At 46.2% G+C, this 20,531-nt stretch overlaps 1 protein-coding gene across 1 annotated transcript; it reads left to right on the top strand.

The window, feature by feature from the left end:
* Positions 1–875: 875 nt before the first annotated feature.
* On the top strand, positions 876–19,110 carry PNKP (polynucleotide kinase 3'-phosphatase). The gene is made up of 17 exons (XM_060256134.1): positions 876–1,093; positions 1,644–1,783; positions 3,650–3,696; positions 4,139–4,570; positions 7,700–7,779; positions 8,078–8,135; positions 8,233–8,340; positions 10,470–10,541; positions 10,657–10,705; positions 10,966–11,036; positions 13,594–13,686; positions 14,940–15,036; positions 17,119–17,180; positions 17,275–17,384; positions 17,918–18,005; positions 18,284–18,345; positions 18,764–19,110. Exons 2-17 carry the CDS (start codon positions 1,654–1,656, stop codon positions 18,882–18,884), a joined length of 1,680 nt encoding a protein of 559 aa, XP_060112117.1. The 5' UTR covers positions 876–1,093; positions 1,644–1,653; the 3' UTR covers positions 18,885–19,110.
* The last annotated feature ends 1,421 nt before the right edge of the window (positions 19,111–20,531 follow it).

Here is a 20,531-nt window from a genome sequence, read left to right as displayed (position 1 = left end):
AGCACTCTTGTATGCCTTCCTTTATTGTAAATATTATACAGGCAGGCTCACACGCTGGAAATTACTTTCTGACCTTGAGCTTGTAGCATTGTTATGGATTCTATTCAGAACAAGACGTCTCTAAATATGTAAATAATTCCTAGTGAGCAATTGATTTTGCCATACAGGGCCTGCTTTTACACTCCGACTATCCTTGAAGAAACAAGCGACCAGTGTGAGGCAATTAAACTTCTTTGGCGTTCCTCTTTTTGCGATACAACCATACCTGGCTGGTCAGCTCTTTCCATCGCTGCAGATCCCTCCTGAGCTGCACTCCGACGGGTTGGGGCTCTCGTTTTGTTTTCTCTACAATTCTGCCCCCTCCAGCACTTACCGTTAAAGAGTTGGGAACTAAAGCTGCCGGAACCACAACCAAAGACCTCGTGGGCAGTATCGGAACACTTTTCAAATGTACTAAACAGAAGTAACCGAATTGTAGATTTGACAAACCTAGAGAATCATAAACCAAGCCGCGCGCGTAAGATTACATCCTTTCCATCCACTCTCTATAAAAAGTTACACACCAGAGTTAGATTTATTACACACTAAAAGGGGGGAATTCCCCACTCTTAATTTGCAGTGCACCGTACGAAAGGGGTTCACCATAGAGTGCCTAATGCCTAGAGCGGCATGGTTCCCCCCCCCAATCTTTCACCGGAAGTTCAAGGTGTGACTTTTTTTTTTTTTTACTGTCTCTGTTTTCCCTGCACATGGAATTCGGGTTGAGGAAGCATTTCAACCTGACGTAGTCATTGGGGTGATCCTAATAATGGCATTACCTGGATGGTGTTTTGGAGAGGAAATAAAATCTATTTCCGGCTGGGACTACTAAAGGTGAAACACCGCTGCTCTAGCTTCCTATGCTGATAAAAGCTTCCTAGTTCTGCTGTTGGTTCTCATGCTGGGCTGAAAAACCGTATTGGGGGTAATAGTTAGGGGGTGTTTTAAAACTGGGTGCAGCGCCTCTGCTTGGATAGGAGGATCCTTTCAGAAGCAGAGTTTTCTCTTATCTTTGAAGTATCAGTCCATGCCTGTCACAGAAGTCCCCCATAAGGTAGAGTCCTCCCTCCTTAATGTATGTATCCCAGTCTTTGGGTTAAGTGGGATGTATTTCTACTTTTTCTCCGTTTTGAAAGATCGGTATGCCCTTTTAAAAAGAAAATACACTATGAATTATAATTAAACAGGAAGTCCTGTTAGGAATTTTGTTTTCTTTCTTTGTGCATTATCACATATTTAATATATAGAGGTCCCCTTAAGTAATTGGTGTAATAGCTCTTCATCCCTAGGGACAGCTTGCTTAATTAAAAAAAGATAGAGGACAACCCTTTTCTCAAATTCTCCCTATTTTTTCTGCACCTTGACCAATGTGTGATCTTTCAAAGCCGAACTTTCCTTCCCTTGGTCGATTCCTTTTCCTTTATGGCACCACCCTCCCAAAGTTTAGGATTTCTTCCTAGCCTGAGACACATTTCTCTTTGCCTTGATTGTAACATTTCACCCTTGAGGCTGCAAAAACAAATTTGGAGACCTGATTGGGAAAATTATGTATGTGAAGATCTATGCAGGATTCTGTATCCATAAACACTTAGTTTTGTTTGCAGGTCACCCTGAATGATGCGGTGCCTCCTCATCAGCCAAGACCAACGGCATGATCCAATTCATCTGCCTGATGGTGTGATGGTGATTCTTGGCAGGGGACCAAAGACCCTTATCACTGATAAGAAATGTTCACGGACACAAGGTATTATTATTATTTTATTTATTTATTAACATTATATTTATATCCCACCCATTCTATGCAGACTCAAGGCGGTTAACAGCATAAAATACACACTAAACTATAAGCAATATTAAAACAATAAAACAAGCAAATAAATTGCAATGGTGCTACTTCAGGCGGATCACATAATATTTTCCTTTCTCAGCGCGTACAGATCCTAGACAGTTAGTACTAAAGCACGATAGATCCAGATGTGGTGATGGCCCTTTCCCATTAGATGTTATATGCCATCCGAAACAGTTCAGTCTTGCGGCCCTGCAGAACTGCGATAAATCCAGCAAGGCCCTGATGGCTTCTGGGAGGGTGTTCCAAAGTATTGGGGCTGCAACTGAGAAGGCTCTTGCTCTGGTGGAATTAAGCCTAGCCTCTTTTAGCCCAGGGACAGCCAAAAGATTTTGAGAGCTTGATCACAGTGCTCTCTGGGGAACATGTGGGGCAAGGTGGTCCTGCAGATAGGTAACCTATTATTATTATTGCTGTTGGTCTTCTTGTTGTTGTTATTGCTTATCAGCAAAAACTTAACTGCTTGCACCATAAATGACTGTTAGGGCCCCCTTTTCACTGTGTCTGATCTAAGCTTCAGTGGTTCTTTGTAATCCAGGATTCTGCTGTCTCTGTAAATGCTCAGTTCTGCAGAAATAAGTTTCAAGCTTTCACTGTTGCAGAGTACTACACCAACCTCTGCCTGTGAGGCTGGCAGTTTACTTGGTGTTCTTTCAATGTTGAAATGGTGGTTGACATAAAATATAAATTTGTAACTGGTAATGGCCGGGTAGGTTTGAGAACAGGGAAGAGGTGGTTTTTTGTGGGTGAAATATATGTGTACAATTTGAATAACAACAGTCAGAAATGTTGTGTCTAGCACAACTCACAATCAAGCCCTGGACTAAAATCTCTACTCTGCCTTTAAATTCAATGAGTGACGGTAGGCCAAATTCACTTTCTAACATTTTCTTTAAAATTTACTCTCTAATATTAACCTTGCATCATTAGTGTGAGGACAGAATAGAGAAATCCATTTATGCTGCCTTAAAGCACTGGGGAACAAATTTGTACCCGTGCTGCTCCTGCTGTATATACCTTAGTGTTGTACTGTTAGATTCAAGTGATGTTGGTCTGAAGCAGTAGAACAAAGTTTAAGTCCAGTGGCACTCTTAAAATCATCAAAGTTTTATTTTGAGTATAAGCTTTTGTGTGCATGCTCTGGAGGAGTTTATACCCAGAATTAAACTGAGCTGGTCTTAAAGTGCCACTGGACCCAAACCTTGCTGCACTGTTGTACGTGCCCAGTGTGCATTCTTCTGTATCATTTGTTCCATTGTGATATTGAGAGCCAGTTTGGTGTGGTGGTTAACTGTGTGGACTCTTATCTGGGAGAACCGGGTTTGATTCCCCACTCCTCCACTTGCACCTGCTGGAATGGCCTTGGGTGTGCCATAGCTCTTGCAGGAGTTGTCCTTGAAAGGGCAGCTGCTGTGAGAACCCTCTCAGCCCCACCCACCTCACAGGGTGTCTGTCGTGGGGGAGGAAGATAAAGGAGATTGTGAGCCGCTCTGAGATTTGGAGTGGAGGGTGGGATATAAATCCAATATCATCATCATCATCTTTATCTGAGTAACTATAAAAAAAAGAAAAATGATCTATTCTTTGTGCAATTTATGTTCCATGCAGAAGTTTGTTCTCCTTGTATACGGTAATTCAGAATATTGTTTAGTACAATATAGGAGTATCTTTTGGTGTTCTTTATCCAGAAAAGTGGGATAGAAATATCCTCTTAAAAAACCCCAACCCTTGGGTATAACAGTTCCTGTTCTCTCTCTCTTGCAGTGGAGTTACTGGCAAATTATGCCTACAGATCTGTAAGAGTCACACAGGTAAGATGGGACAAGATCAACATTTCTTATTTTTTCAACACAGGCAGCTGATTCAGACAGGAGCTTTCTGGCTAGCAGGGAGAGGCTGAGGGATTATGTTGCTGCTGATGGCCTCTTTTGGGTCTATAATGCAGATAGGTCTGGGGAAGGGAAATTAGTGGACAGATGTGTTGGTATAACTGGCTGTGATGCTTCTGACCAGTGTTCCCTCTAAGCTGTGGATTCTTATGAGCAAAAATTCTACTTTATGAGCTATTAGAATAAAGTTGTGAGCTACTGGCAATAAAATTGTGAATTACTGCATAAATTACTTTGCTCTGGGGCCGTTTTTCCTGAGCTAAGACAAAAATGTGTGAGCCAAAGGCTAAAAAACTGTGAGCTAGCTCATACTAGCACAGCTTAGAGGGAACACTGCTTCTTAACCCTTTTGGTCTGTCGGCAGCGGGGGATAAACCCCACGTCAGTGGAGGAGATACACCTGCGTTGTGGTGACAGCACGACGCTCCAGGAGGGAGAAACGCTGTGCTTAGTGAACGGACTCTACCATTACTGCATCCGCTTTGAGCAAGATGCCCGCTCCCCAAAGAAAACAGTGAGGGACTACTTCAGCCCCCAGTGCCCCTTGAAGGAGGATGACCCCACGGCCCAGCCCCCCAAGCGACCCCGATCCTCCAGCCCTTCAGAGGATGAAGACGACGACCCTTCTGTGGTGGAGAAACTGAGGCAGCTTCAGGAGATGGCAGCTCAGGCAGAGCAGGGACGGCAGCCTTCCCCGCAGGCCCTCCCGAACCTGCTTCCCCATCCTCGTGACTCCTGGGAGGACTTTGGCAAGCTCTTGGTCTTCACAAAGAAAGGGGTGACGCCAAGTGCTAAAGTAAGACCTACTGCTCTGGTGGGTAGATAGGGATGGGCTGTGGCTCAGCGATAGAGCACCTGCATTGTATGCATAGATCATAGGGTGGATGCCCATTGTCACATTGCTTGACTAGGATCTGGGAGACCTGGGTTCAAATCCCATTTCTACCGTGAAATTTGGGCAGATTGCTCTTTCTGGGTCTTAGCTTACACGATCAGGTGGTTGTGAAGAAGCGAGAACTGTGTACATTGTTTTGAGCTGCTTGGAGGGAGGGTGGGATAAAAATACACCAGAGAGAGTATTGGATGTGGAAGGATCCAGTTTACCTCATATCCAGAGGCTGGCTGAGCACACACCTTTCGTCCACCAGCCCTCAAAGGCAGCCTTGCAAGTGACACTAGCAAGTTCAAAACCATCGGAGTTTAGATATTTACTTCCTGCCTTTCTCTTGAACAGGAGACTCAGAGTTGGCTTGTGTGTGTGTTGAGTGTCATCAAGTCGCTTCGGACTTACGACAACCTCATGGATGAATGACTTCTGAAATGTCCTATCAGGAACAGCCTTGCTCAGGTCTTGCAACCTGAGGGCCACTGTGGCTCCCTTGATGGAGTCAATCCATCTCAAGTTGGGTGGTCCTCTTTTCCTGCTGCCTTCAACTTCCCCTAGCATTGCTGTCTCTTCTAGTGACTCCTGTCTTCTCATAATGTGACTGCAGTACAACAGCCTCAGTTTAGTCATTTTAACTTCTAGGTGTCAAGAGCGCCTCTTGCCGTGGTTGTTGTTCTACTCTGTGACCTATAGTTGCCTTTGCTGCTAATGCAACGCTATCTCTGTAGTTTCTGACCCTGGGGTGACGTTGCTTTCACAACGTTTTCACGGCAGACTTTTTTACGGGGTGGTTTGCCATTGCCTTCCCCAGTCATCTACACTTTGCCCCCAGCAAGCTGGGGACTCATTTTACCGACCTCGAAAGGATGGAAGGCTGAGTCAACCTTGGACCAGCTACCTGAATCCAGCTTCTGCTGGAATTGAACTCAGGTCGTGAGCAGAGAGTTCAGACCTCAGTACTGCAGTACTGCTTCTTTACCACTCTGCGCCACGGGGCCGCTGTAGTAACCAACTGAAGCATATTTCTGCCTGATCTCAGACCGTCAAGGTCATGGGCCTGTCTTCTGACGATTACGTGTGCACCTGCAGAAGGGGGAATGGGAAATGATCTTTTGTGGGAAGGAAAGCTTGCATGCTTGGCACCATTGTATTCAAATGTATAGCAGTTAAGATAAAGACTATTAAGTATAGGGCATCGGATAAGCATATGGAGCAGAGGTCCATCAGTGGCTATTAGCCACAGTGTATTGTTGGAACTCTCTGTCTGGGGCAGTGATGCTCTGTATTCTTGGTGCTTGGGAGGGGCAACAGTGGGAGGGCTTCTAGCCCCACTGGTGGATCTCCTGATGGCACCGGGGTTGGTCTGGATGGGCCAATGGCCTAATCCAACATGGCTCCTCTTGTGTTCTTATGGCAAGAGTCTGCCATCATCCGTTTTCGCAAGAACCATCTTGCCTTATGGAAGTCAGTATTTCAATAAAGCCTGTTTCCTAAATGGTCTGGTGTTGATAGCTGAACTGCTGGGGACTTGACACTAGGGAGAGTTCAGACTTGATTTGATTTAGAAACCACTTATTTGTCTTTTGGGCAGTCCACAGTGTCCATAAAATTTTCCTCCAACAATGGACTTCAGACAAATCCTCTTTTTTCCTGTCAGCTTTCTTCATTGCCCAACACCCACACCCATATATAGTTACAGGGAGTGCTGTGGCATGAATTAACTTGACCTTGGTCGCCAGCAACACATCCTTACTTTTAAAGAACTTTTCTAGCTCCTTCATGGCTGCTCATCTCAGCCTTCTTCTGATTTCTTGGGTGCAGTCTCCCTTCTGGTTGATGACAGAGCCAAGGAATAGAAAATCTTGAACAATTTCAGTTTCTTCATTGTCATCCTTAAAGCAGCACGCAACGTCATTTTATCCTCACAACACCAAGTGTGTGAGACCGGCTAGATTGAGAGTGACTGACTGGCCCAAGGCTGCCCGTTGAGCTTACACAGTAGAGCGGAAATCTGAACCTTTGTCTTCTAGATCTGAATCCGGCACTGTAACCACTACACCAGCAGTCTCCAACCATGCAGAGTTGTCCTTGAAAGGGCAGCTTCAGGGGAGAGCTCTCTCAGCCCCATCCACCTCACAAGGGTGTCTGTTGTGGGAGAGGAAGTAAAGGAGATTGTGAGCTGCTCTGAGACTCTGAAATTTGGAGTGGAGGGCAGGATATAAATCCAATGTCATCGTCATCTTATTATTATCAGTACAACATTGTAATATATAATGAAATAATTATACAACTCACAGCCTGGTTGCCAACAGGCCATGGACCGGAGCCCAGGGGTTGGGGATCCCTGCACTACACCATGTTGGCTTATAGAGGCAGTAGGGATTTGCTGGTATTCAGCATACCAAAGACAGCTCTTTCCATAACCTGCTGTTGTAGTATCCATAGTGAACAAGAAGCTCTCTCTCTCTCTCCCCCTCTCTCAAGTCTCTTTCTCACCTTTTGTCTGCACTGTATTTCAGAAGTTTTGATTTGCAGTCATCCCACATGCTGGGAAAGAGCCCCGTGGCGTGGAGTGTTAAAGCTGCAGTACTGCAGTCCTAAGCTCTGTTCATGACCTGAGTTCGATCCCCGGCGGAAGCTAGGTTTTCAGTTAGCTGGCTCGAGGTTGACTCAGCCTTCCATCCTTCCGAGGTTGGTAAAATGAGTACCCAGCTTGCTGGGGGGAAAGCGTAGACAACTGGGGAAGGCAATGGCAAACCACCCTGTAAAAAGTCTGCCGTGAAAATGTAGTGAAAGCAACGTCACCCCAGAGTCGGAAACGACTGGTGCTTGCACATGGGACCTTTTCTTTCCACATACCGGGAAACTTGCCAAAGAGACTTTGTAAGAGACCTCTTTAGCTGAGCTAAGCTGGGACTAGGGCAGGCCAAGGCTGCTCTTTATTCAGAAGGGATGTAATAGATCTAACTGAGCTGGAAGCTGAGACCAGTGCCAAGCCAGATGGTCCCATTGGTCTGATCCCTTTGCTGCTCTCTTTAGATTGCAGGTTTTGATTTAGATGGGACCATCATCACCACACAGTCTGGGAAAGTGTTTCCGACAGGCCCTGATGACTGGAAGTAAGTGCAGAGCTGTTGGGAGGGGAGAGGGATGATTGGGAGAAATTAATTTGCACCACATGGAAAAAAAACGACTGCTGGTCTTTGTGTGTATGTTTATTTTATACTTAATGTTTATTTAAATCCTGCTTTTTCTCCCTGTTCGGGACCCAGATTAGAAGGATGAATTCTGGAAGTTGTGTTACTGTTTTGGTGTTTGTAATGGCTTTTCCTGTCATTGGGGATAGCCGTGCCCTCCTCTTTAGCTGTGTGCGTAATGGCACGTGAGAACCGGGCTAAATCCCTTTGTCCTTTGTAGAATCCTGTACCCTGAAGTCCTCCGCAAGCTGAAGCAGCTTCTGGGCGAGGCGTACAAGGTATGTTTCTTTGCCAACCCTTTCCCCTTAATCTGCCTCACTCTTCCTTTGTCCCCTTGCTCACTGCTGCGTGCCTCTCTTTCCTCCACCCTGGCAGGTTGTGATTTTCACCAATCAGCTGGGCATCAGCCGGGGACGCCTCAGGCCTGAAGTTTTCAAAGCCAAGTTGGAGGCTGTGGTTGAGCGGCTGGCAATCCCGGTACAGGTAAGCAGGGCTTCTTTTGTAGCAGGAACTCCTTTGCATATTAGACCACACACTCCTGATGTAGCCAGTCTTCCTGGAGCTTATAGTAGGCCCTGTACTAAGAGCCCTGTAAGCTCTTGGAGGATTGGCGACATCAGGGGTGTGTGACCTAACAGGCAAAGGAGTTCTTGCTCTGCAGGGCTTTTTTCGAGCAGGAATGCAGTTCCGGCTGGCTTGGTGCCAGGGGGTGTGGCCTAATATGCAAATGAGTGCCTGCTGGACTTTTTAAACTTAAAATTCCTGCAAAGAACAATGGTGATGCCAGGGGTGTGGCCTAATACGCAAATGAGTTCCTGCTAGCTTTTTCTACCAAAAAAAGCCCTGCCTGCAGGTAAGCGAGAGCGAGGGGATCAACATATCCCATAAAACTTTTTTTTGCAGTGGAAACTAGTTGACGGGGGTCAAGAAGCAGTTTTCTCCAGGTCAGCTTGGCCAGGGTTCCCAGAGGGTTTGTTTGCTTGCTTTTTTGCTACCTTCTGGGCATGGAGGTCACTGGGGATGTGTGTGTGTTGGGGGGGGAGGTATTTGTGATTTCCCTGCATTGTGCAGGGGGTTGATGACCCCGGATGTCCCTTCCAGCTCTATGATTCTATGATTGAGGTGGGAGAAACATTAGTACTGGATGTCTGTGGCATGGTCAGGTTGGCCATGGAAAATCATCATCTGTTCTGTGGCATTTGCACTAAGCATTGTATGGAGAGTCTAAGAAAATCAAATCTCTCCCAGAAGTCATACAGCAGAGGTCCTTGATTATGGTACCCGTTGACACCTTTTCTGGCACTCACAAGTGTTTCTAGGAAGTGGGTGGGCCGGCTAAGGCATTTGCCCAGCAAGGCTTCAGATTGGCTGTTGAAAGTTTGATTGGCAGTGCAGGTTTATAAAAACATTGCTTGGATAGCAGCTGCCACCACAGCAGAAGAATCCCTGTGTGACTGAAAGCAAGATAGAATAATAAAATCACAGAGTTGGAAGGGGCCCTACAGGCCATCTAGCCCAGGGATGTCAAACATGTGGCCAAGGGGCCAAATCAGGCCCCCAGAGGGCTCTTATCTGGCTTGCGAGCAACTCACTTTCATCTGCTTCCTTCTCCCTCTCTTGCTTCCTTTTGCATCACAGCTTGCTTTGCCAGGCTTGCTCAATCATGCAGGAGCTCCAGAGCAAAGCTCTTCCCTTGGAGAGGAAGTGGGGGAAGGAGAGCTTGCTTTGCCAGGCTCTCTCAATTGCACAGCAGAGCTACTGAGCCAAGCCTCTCTTCCTTCTGTTGGTTGAGGCTCAGCAAGCTAATGAGGTGGATTAGGCTGAGTGTATGTGTGTGTTTGCATCTTTTATAAAGTTTATATCTCCCTGACCTAGCACTACATTTTATGACGCACATGGCCCAGCCCAACAAGGTCACGATCCGGCCCTCATAGCGAATGAGTTTGAGAGCCCTGATTTCAACCTGTTTATATTAATGAAAGAGCTGCAAAAGTTAATGGATGGAAAATCTTCGCTTTGAAAATCCTTTTCGAATACTGCCGGGAAGGGGGAGCTGCTTTTACATCTGGGGGGGGGGGGGGGGAGTTTGCTCATCTGAATTACTTTAAACACCTGGAGTAGACTTTTCCAAAATAATGGGTAGGGTCTGCTCTGCTAATTGCAGGCATTCCCCAGGGGTGCTGGCAGAAGAGGTCTGCGTTATGCTTCCATAGAAGCTGGTAATCATTGCAAATGGGGCAGATGCTTCCCAAGTCCCCTGTGTGTGAAGAAGATGATGATATTGGATTTACATCCCGCCCTCCACTCCAAATCTCAGAGTCTCAGAGCGGCTCACAATCTCCTTTATCTTCCTCCCCCACAACAGACACCCTGTGAGGTGGGTGGGACTGAGAGGGCTCTCACACAGCAGCTGCCCTTTCAAGGACAACTCTGTCAGAGCTATGGCTGACCCAAGGCCATTCCAGCAGGTGCAAGTGGAGGAGTGGGGAATCAAACCCGGTTCTCCCATAAAAGGGTCTGCACCCTACACCACACTTAACCACTACACCAAACAGGCTCCTAAGCAGGGCTAAGCCCATTTGTGTCACCACACTGCCTTTTATTTCCTGCAGGCCTTCGTGGCAACTGGCTCTGGCATTTACCGCAAACCAGCCTTGGGCATGTGGGACCATCTGTGCAAAAAGGTAACTGGCAGGGAGAGGGGGAGGGCTGGTTGGTGAGAAAGGGAGGGGCCAGCTGGCAGAGGACCAAAGAGGTCTGAGCTGCTCTCTGGGCCCCTGCCCCTTTCTGTCTTCCAAGGCAAACGGTGACCTTTCGGTGTCTTTGAGCCAAAGTGTCTACGTGGGAGGTGAGTGAAAAGAGCTAAAGGATCCTATCCCCTAGAAGAGTGAGCGCCCTTAGAATCCTGATCTGCTGTCTGTCAAAAGCACTCTGGGGTGTGAGAGAGCCAACTTCAAGCTGGCACGTTCTTCTGCTCGGGACTGGTTGCTGGCCTTGTTCTTTCTGCATTTCAAGGCCCAGTTCCAGAGGCTGGCTGTGATCTATCAAATAAATCTGTTGGCAACTGGCAGCAATGGGTTTGTTGACAGCTGTGTTTTCCCTCTGTAGATGCAGCTGGGCGTCCACCAAACTGGGCCCCTGGGCATAAGAAGAAGGATTTCTCATGCAGCGACCGCCTGGTATGAATATGAGTTTCACTTGTTCTCTCTTGTGCCCCCTTTGGGTTGGCTCTTAAGTCCAGGGCACCCTCAAAAGAGGTTAAATTGATCTGGCTTGACATCCACTCTTTCTTTTGCATCAATGTTAACTCTCAATGTGTGTATATCAGGTATAGGTAAAGGAGATTGTAAGCTGCCCTGAGATTCGGAGTGAAGGGAGGGGGTATAAATCCGATATCATCATAATCTTTTTCTTCTTTGGGTTAAGTGGGATGTAATTCTGCTTTTTCTCAGTTTTGAAAAATAGGCCTCTCCTTTTAGAAAGAAAATAAACTGTGAATTATAGGTGGCTGTGATAGTCTGTAGCGGCAAAATAAAACAGGTATTATGTTCCCCTCCTCTGTTTCTTTGGATGGCTAAAGAGGACTGCCAGTTTTTACTGGCACAGTGTGATTGCCGTCACATCGGTGTGCACATGCATGCATGCTGTGTACTTTCGTATGTAGCATGTACCCTCCATTTGTTCTGTGCACAGCAAGTACATCCGTGTGCGTGCTGCACAAAAGCACTGATAAAACCCACTCCGCTGCACCGTTGAGATCTCAGCTTTCAGTCAGCACGTTTATAGCTCTCATGAATTGGCTTTGGGGGGGGGAGGTTAAATAGTTTTAATGATCCTCTAATAAAACTGGAAACTCTGTGCCATTCACCTCACTTACTATTCGTCGCTGCTGCTATCACTGTTTCCTTGTGTCCAGATCCCATAAATAATTTGGCAACCTGAAGTATAGAAATAGAATAACTTGTGCAGATATACTTTTATGTGTTTGAATTGCAGCACCCTCACCTCCTACTTGCAAAAATTGAAATTCTTTGCCTAGTTATACAAGTGGCATCCGTCTAGTCAGAGTTGCTTAATTTGTATAATTTTCCCTTATTCTGTGAGTTGAAGATAGTCTAGGAATGTATTCCGATAGTGAACAGAGAGACAGGAAGCCTCTGCAAGTTCTTTGAACCACGAAGAGGAACAGGGAATCTGCATGGATATGTGTTGTATACAAAGTGTCAGCTCGTTTATCCTGTGTGGCTACTGGAAAAGGGTACCTGTCTAGGGAAAGGATTGTGGCTCAGTGGTACAGCATCTTTTTGGCAAGTAGAAGGTCCCAGGTTCAATCCTTAGCATCTCCAGTTAAAAGCTGCAGGTAGCAGGAAAAGCCTTTGCCTGAGTGGGACCCCAGAGAGCTTCTGCCAAGACTTATCTTGATAGACCAAGGTCTGATTCAGTATAAGGCGGGTTCATGTTATTAAAAACAAAAAAATAGGACCAATTTCGCACTCACCGTATGCCGCTCTGACGTTCCTCTTTTCAGCACGGCATCCTTCTGATTTCCCACTATCTGCCCTGGGGCTCCAGCAAAGATTGGCATTTTTGCGCGGCAAAGAGAAACTGGTTTTTAGCGGTTTCTCTTTGCTGCACAAAACTGCCGATCTTTGCTGAGGTCCCAGGGCAGGTAGTGGAAAATCGGAAGGATGCCGTGCTGAAAAGAGGAAGGTCAGAGCGGTGTAGGGTGAGTGCAAAATCGGTCTAGGGAACCTGACTCATTCCTCACTGCTGCAGGTAGTGAAGATTTATCTCTCACCTGTGCAGTTTTTTTGCTAGGTAGAGACAAAGGGGCTGTTCATTTTCTGCTCAAAATAAAAACACATCTTCTAAACAACCCAAAAAGGAACGTGCTTGGTTTATATTTGGTGTGGAAGTCATCAGTCTATGGATCTCAGTTCTTTGTTTTCATGTAGAGAAAGTTTCTAGTCCTCATGCTGCAAAGAAAAGATTTAAAAGCTGCATCCCTGCTATACCCCAAACATTGTATTAACAATGATAGAATTAAGACAATATTTATTAAATCACAAATCCAGACATTACAGCTCTGGTTGCCAAGTTCTTGGCTGAAGCGGTTAAAGAGAGATAATTTTTTGTATGATCTGCCTTATTTTGCTGTCTCTGTCATGCCTTCTTGCTCAAGTTTTTATCTTACCATCAGTGTTCCCTCTAAGCTGAGTTAGTGTGAGCTAGCTCACAATTTTTTAGCTTTCAGCTCACACATTTTTGTCTCAGCTCAGGAAAAATGGCCCCTGAGCAAACTAATTTATGCAGTAGCTCACAGCTTTAATGCCAGTAGCTCACAAAGTAGAATTTTTGCTCACAAGACTCCACAGTTTAGAGGGAACATTGCTTACCATGTATTTTATTGGTATGCCATTAAAAGGTATTTGAATTGAATTAAAATGCTGCAGGGTGTAACAATGTGATGTGAAAACAGGGAAAATTGGATTTAAGAGAGTCCCTGATCTCTTGTTTGTGTCCACTGCTCCCACAGCCCTTTCATTATTGCTACGCTCAGCCATGGCCAAAGAGTTCCTTGAAAATCTAAGCCTCTGAGGCAAATTGTGCAGATGCAACCTGCAAGCATTTTGTTGTGGTGATAGAACGTGTGTTCTGTGTGTGCTTCTCATGCGTGCTGGCTGGATTTCCCCACCCCACCCCAATTAATGCCTGTTCTTCTGCCCCTCCTTGCAGTTTGCTCTGAATGCTGGCTTACCCTTCAAAACGCCTGAAGAATATTTCCTGGGCTGGAAAGAGGCTCCGTTTTCACTCCCCGACTTTGATCCAGTGAGTAACTTCCTTTTTAAAAAAATAACATTTTATTGTTATACAATGTAAATTACAATACGATACAAAGCAAAATGCAAAATTAAAATTTTTCTGCAAGTACAGGATCAGGAGAGGAATATATTGTCTAATTAGAGCCTTAGGTATTGGTGAGAGAGAGAGAGAACAATTAACAACTTAGATTTACCATAATTGAAGTATATTAATCGCTTTGGGAATTTCACCATTCTTCTGCAAATATTCTATAATAGGGGACCAAATAGAAACGAATAGGTCTGCTTCTGGGTCTAGAAGCTTTTTCTTCATATTGGCTAACTTAGCCAGTGAGTAATTTCTCCTTCTCTCCCTGAAGCCTTGGAACGGGGGATGATTCACCCTTGGACTTACTGATGGGCTGCTGTCCTGAAAGGCCTCTGGTAGGCAGTAGTGATCTGTGTACAGTGTTCCCTCTAAGCTGAGTTAGCATGAGCTTGCTCACAGAATTTTAGACTCCAGCTCACACATTTTTGTCTTAGCTCAGAAAGGATGACCCCAGAGCACGCTAATTTATGCAGTTGCTCACAACTTCAATGGCAGCAGCTCGCAATGGTAGAATTTTTGCTCACAAGACTCTGCAGGGTAGAGGGAACATGTCCCAGCAGCACTGGCCAAAGCACAGAGACCGCTTGGTTCACTCCAAAGAAGCTCCCTCCCAGCTCCTGACTCTAGCAGGGTTTGATAGTGTTGGCAGAGCCAGCAGTAGTGAGCAGACCCGCTTGAGGAGTGTGTGCGTTTGCCTTGGGATCTGCAAGTCCCTTTTCTCGGCTTCAGTTCCTCCTCCAGAAAGTGGGAATAGTAAAGGCCTCTGCTCATGCACTTTGGGCTTAACAGGCCTCCGTCTCTTTTGCACTCATCCCCTCTTGCTGAACATGGAATTATTTGTGACGAAGGAACAGGGCAAAGCTCTTCCGAACCGCTTGGAGAGAGCATTCACCAGAGTATGCCCAATTGTCGATGGCTTTCCACCCCGGATCCGTGCAGGCAACGAAGGCACCTTGCAGCTCCCTCCTAGCCTAGCAGCACATCTTGGAAGAGGCGTTTTCCTTAGGGATCCTGGAGATTGCATGTACCCGATCCCTGTTCAAAGAGTTGTGGGCTCTTCCTCATAAAGATGTCGGGGGAAGATGCCAGAGAAATAGCCTGGCACCCCCCACGTCCTTCATTTGCAGCTGTTTCAAAAACTTCACTCTAGTCATCTCCCTCCCCCTTCACAGCGGGCACTGGACCCCAAGGCACGGCTGTACGACCCCCCAGATGCTTCCCTGACCTCCTCCCACCCAGAGCTGGTCTTGGCGGTTGGCTTCCCTGCTGGTGAGTAGCCACCCGTGCCCTTCCTCTGACTTTCTGTATTGCCCTCTGCTAAATGCAGCGCTTGCCTTTTTCTTTTTGGTATTTTGGCATTGTGTGTGCGCGCGCCCCTGCTCGGAAGTCCTCTGGATGACCTCTGGCAACTCCTGCTAGGGCACAGAGGACATTCAGAGAAGTGGCTTGACAGCATCCATCCCGTAGCCCTGGTATTCCTCGGAGGAGCCCCATCCAAATACTTGCCAGAGTCGACCTTGCTTAGCTTCTGAGATCTGACGAGATTGGGCTTGCCTAGGCTAGCCAGGTCAGGGCAAGCTCTTTCTCTTTTGGTCAGCAGCAGCAGAGAGCAGCGAGGGAAAGAGTTTAACTCTGCCAAGGCTAGCAAAACTGGCATCTCCCTGCCTGGGAAAGGGGGATTCTAACCTGGGGCAGATAGAGTGATGGCATGGTGGTATGGAGAGGTACCTCATCATCTATATAAAATAGCAATCGGCGGTCCCACTGTGTGGGTTGGAACATCTGCAAGGAGGACCCACCTGGAAGTAGGGCACAAAAATATCACACATATTTTGTACAAATTCAACCCAAAGGCTGATAAAATTTGGCATCTCTGGCTACCTGGCAACTCAGGGTGCTGCTCAAAAACACTTTTAGAAAAACTAATTCAGCTGGTAGGTTTTGGCTGGGATGGGTGGAGGAAAGCAAACTGGGCGGACGGAGGTGGTGGGGCGATGGGACTTCCCTGCAAATCCATTTTGCTCGTCTTCTAGTTTTTTATTTATTTGATTTGATTTATATCCTGCCCTCCCCGCCGGAGCAGGCTCAGGGCGGCTCACAACAATAAAATAAAATCCATCAGTTTAAAAATTGCATAACATTAATACGACAATTTAAAATTCAGTAATGAAACAATCATTAAAACACTCTGGTGCTGACATCATATGTAGTTTGACAGCCAGTAGTCTAAAATCACAGCTGTTTAGGAAACAAATGTGTTTTCTAAGAAGGGTAGAGTAGCTGAGACTGTTCGTCTCTTGTCTGCTGAGTGCATCAGTGGTTGTCAGCAGCCGTTAGGCGGGTGAGTCGAGGCAGAACAAGGCAGTGGGAAGCAGCTGAACATTTTTTTTGGGGGGGGGGGTGGAGTTGTCACTTGAGACAAATGGCCCTGGGCCAGAATATCTTCAGGACAGCCTGCGGCCACTTGGACCCTTATAGATGAATCAGACCTTTGCCCATCAAAGTCAGCATTGTTTACTCAGACTGGCGGCTGCTCTTCAAGGACTCAGGCAGGGTCCTCCACATTACTTTGTGCCAGATCTTTTAACTGGAGATGTCAGGAATTGAACCTGGGCCCTTCTGCATGCCAAGTGAAGCTCTTCCACTGAGCCACCCTCTCCCCTCCCCTTCCTCATAATGTGAGTTTCTGGGGCTGGGTTTCCCTGAATGGCTCCTCTTCTGGAGGTGAGATGACGCTGGTGGGTCTTTTCCCACCAGTGTCACATACTTCTTTTGTGTCAAGTTTTATCTGTTTGACTTTTCATGTATTAATGAGAGCCAGTTTGGTCTAGGGGTTAAGTGTGCGGACTCTTATCTGGGAGAACCGGGTTTGATTCCCCACTCCTCCACTTGCAGCTGCTGGAATGGCTTTGGGTCAGCCATAGCTCTAGTAGTTGTCCTTGAAAGGGCAGCTTCTGTGAGATCTCTCTCAGCTCCAGCAACACCACAGGGTGTCTGTTGTGGGGGAAGAAGATAAAGGAGATTGTGAGCTGCTCTGAGGCTTGGAGTGTAGGGCAGGGTATAAATCCAGTACCATCATCATCTTCTTCAATGTGGTTTTTATTTGTAGGAGGGTTGTATTTTTGCTGATTGCATCCCTTTGTTTTGTTTTTATGGTTTAGTTTTCATGTAAATATTATTGGGGAGTGGGGATTACTGATCATAAACTTCCTGGTGTTTTTAGTAGAATGGTGGGGTATGTGCTAGGCTTATGGTATTACCAGCATCCATGTTCAGCTACCTCTTCCCCAGCATCTTCCCTTTGTCTGTTTACCTTCCTGAGTTGACTTCTTCCGATTCACTCCATTTTAGCTGGCAAATCCACATTTGTAAAGAAGCACTTGGTTTCAGCTGGCTATGCCTACGCCAACAGGGTAAGTGCAAGAAAAAGTCTCCCTCCTCCTCCTTGCCCAAATCTTTCCCATTCCACCCTTCTTGTCAACCTCTCTCTCTTCCCCCAACCCCCAGGACACACTTGGTTCATGGCAGAAATGCGTGGCTGTGTGCCAGTCGGCACTGCAGGCGGGAAAGAGTGTGGTCGTGGACAACACAAATCCTGACTTGGAGTCGAGATGCAGGTGAGGCTTTTCCTCCCTCTGTAAAGAAGATTATGAGGTTTGAGTCTGCTCTAGATGTGCCACAGAATGATGTAGCAGAGTGGATTGTGCCTTTGTGCAGCCAGCAATTGGTATTTTTTAAAAAGTTCCTCTCTACCAGGAGCCCCGAATGTTTTGATACTGTGGTCCCCTTTGGAATTCTGACAAAGTGTAGTGGGCATAATCACAAAATGGCTGCTATGACTTACTTTCCACTCACTCAAGTGAAGGTCTTTGTGCTGCGGTGGCCGATGCTGCTGCGACAGTCTTAAAAATCTGCACAACTAATAAAATCTCCAACAGCCAGTCAAGAACCTTGCTGGGTAAAAGCCCCACCCACTTTCTAAAAAACCCTTGGCAGGCACCAGGAAAGGTGTCGGCGGGTGTTGTGGTACCCACAGGTTTTGCTTTGGGGACTTCTGCTCTACACCAATAATTCCATGTAAATGGGAAAAAGCAGTGCTGCACGAGTAGACCAGAGGCAAGTTGTGTGAACTCTGTGCCTTTCCCGCCAGGTACATTGACTGTGCCAAGGCACTTGGGATTCCCTGCCGGTGTTTCCTCTTCACAGCCTCACTAGAGCAAGCCAAGCACAACAACAGAGTAAGTACCTTTATCGTGATGATGCTGAAAGGGTTATTGGTGCCGTTCCTCCAGAGGAACATGAGGGACTGCTACTTGGAATTAGTGTCTCTTCTCTCCCCCCCACCATCCAAATGCATTTCATATGAGGGGGGGGGGAGAGGAGAAATCTGCTGTCCAACAAGCAAGATGGTGTCCCATGCGCATTGCCACTTTGCCCAAGAAGGGAACCATGTCGTAGTTTTGGTTAAAGCGGCAGTACCAGGGGACTACAAAGCATTCTCCTTTCCTTTTTCCAGTTCCGGGAAATGACTGAGAAGGAACATGTCCCTGTTAACAGTATTGTCTTGAACACTTACAAGTGAGTTTCTGGAGGAGGGAGGGTGGGGTTTTGATGCAACTCCTGGGCCTGCCCCGTCCCCCTGGCTCCAGGGTGTTGCTAAGGTAGCCAAATACCCTCTTTCTCATCCACACAAGTACAGCAAAACCTTCCAGCAACTACAAAGACTGGATCAAGTGTAGAACACAATTTGCAAACAAAAGATATCTTACTAGAAAAATCTTGAATTTCCATAACTAAGCTTTCATTGAATTAAAAACAGGCAAATTACTAGTGTGCAGGAAAAAGGAAGTCTCCTCAGAGCTCCAGACACAAAATGAACTGTGCAAGGATGGATTTCTAGCTGTGAAAACCTAGCACCACTGTTACAGTATACTTTAGTTACAGGAAGTGGGGCTTTTTTGGGCATTGCTTTTAGGTACTTTCTTTTCGTTCACAGGAGTAACTATGTAGAACCATCGCTGGAGGAAGGTTTTACTGAAATCATAAAGGTCCATTTTGTGCCTGAATTCACAAACCCCGAACTGGAGTCCCTCTACCGTCAATTTTCAGAAGGATGACAGCAGTGTAGCAAAGCACCACCTCTGGGCAGTCCCATGCAAGCTGTTTGACGTACACCCCCCTCCCGCCAGAGAAGGCATGCTAAGGGAGGTGCTCCCCCTGCTGGTCAAAAGTGGAGTCAAGCATTTGGACTGAAGCTGCTCAAATTGCAGAAACAGCTAATTTACAAGGTATATTTCCTCTGCAAAAAAAAAGTTTAAAATAACAGGAATTAAAGATAGGAACCCAGACCTGGCTGTTTTTCTTTCTCAGCAAAGGCCATTAAAGATATAGCTTGTGAAGGCCTAGCAAAGAGAACAAGATGTTATCTGCCCTTCCCCCCCCCCACCAGAAAGCACACTGAGAAAAACACATTTTCTTTTTGGAATGAATGAAATACCTTTTTTAAAGACAAAGTTTTATTAATTTGAAATGTGCAGTGTTGAAGATTTCAACATAAGGCAAGCTACAGCATGAGAGAACAATTCCCATGTATACTGTAGCCCAGGGGTGGCCAAACTGTGGCTCGGTAGCCACATGCGGCTTTCACACATATTCTGTGTCTCTTGAAGCCCCCACTGCCCGGCTTGGAGAAGGCATTTGTCTGTTTAAATAACTTCTCCAAGCAAAGTCAGCTGGCAGCTTGGAGAATGCATTTAAAGTTAAAGTTGCTTTCTTTCTACCTCTCTCTCCCCTAGCCTGACTTCCTTCCTTCCTTGTGGCTCTCAAACATCTGACATTCATGCTTTGTGGCTCTCAAACATTTGACATTTATTCTAACATTAAGCAAGTTTGGCCACCCCTGCTGTAGCCAGATAACAGCAGTACATCCTAAGAGACATTTCTGCTACCTTTGTAGATGGCACCTCTTAGGTCTAGTGTTAGATGGGTTTTGTTTGTTTTCATCTTGGATTGATACTTGTGCTACTCCTGGTGGCTTTTTCAAGGGTAGTGCAGGGTGAAGCAGCTCTAAGTAAGGAAGAGTATATTTGCAGTTCTGCTCATGGAAAACTATTTCCATTTATTTCATTTAGACCCCTTGTCTTTCTCCCCTGTGTGTGGGGGGCCCCAAGATGACTTAAGTCATTCTTGTCTCCATTTTATTCTCACACTGGCCCCAGTAGGTAGGTGAGGCTGAGAGAGAGTGATCCAGCAGACTTCCATGGCAGAGCAGAGATCTGAGCTGGGGATTTCGGATCCTAGTCCAGCACTTTGACCACTGCATCAATCTGGCTACTCTTAAATCCCACAGCCAGGCCAACAAAGATAGAAAATTATCTGATGCAAGTTATGCATTTTATGCTGCTAAAACAGCAAAATGAACATGGTAAGATTACATATATTTTTAGTGTTTCCCCACGATAGCTACATGTCTAGAAATTGCAAGTTTGCACCTTGTTTTTCATTGTAGAGGCAACTTTATGTCTTGGCAGAGACAGCCCACAGTCTAAAGGTGGAAGCTGTGCTTATTGACTATATGAGTTCAAAGTACTTTCTTCCTGCTGTTCTTAGCAGTCTTTAAAACAGTCCTCCAAAGGTTCAGCAGTTTGCCTCTTCTTAGGCAGGTTTCCCTGCAAGCTCTCCACCTGGTCAAGGGCTTATGGGAGGATACAGCCAAACTGCCTGGGAATTCCCCCCGTTACATATTGGACAGCAAAGGAAATCTG

This window comes from Heteronotia binoei, chromosome 15, assembly GCF_032191835.1.
Source record: "Heteronotia binoei isolate CCM8104 ecotype False Entrance Well chromosome 15, APGP_CSIRO_Hbin_v1, whole genome shotgun sequence".
Lineage (NCBI taxonomy): Eukaryota > Metazoa > Chordata > Lepidosauria > Squamata > Gekkonidae > Heteronotia > Heteronotia binoei.
This window is presented reverse-complemented; position numbering and strand designations above follow the sequence as displayed.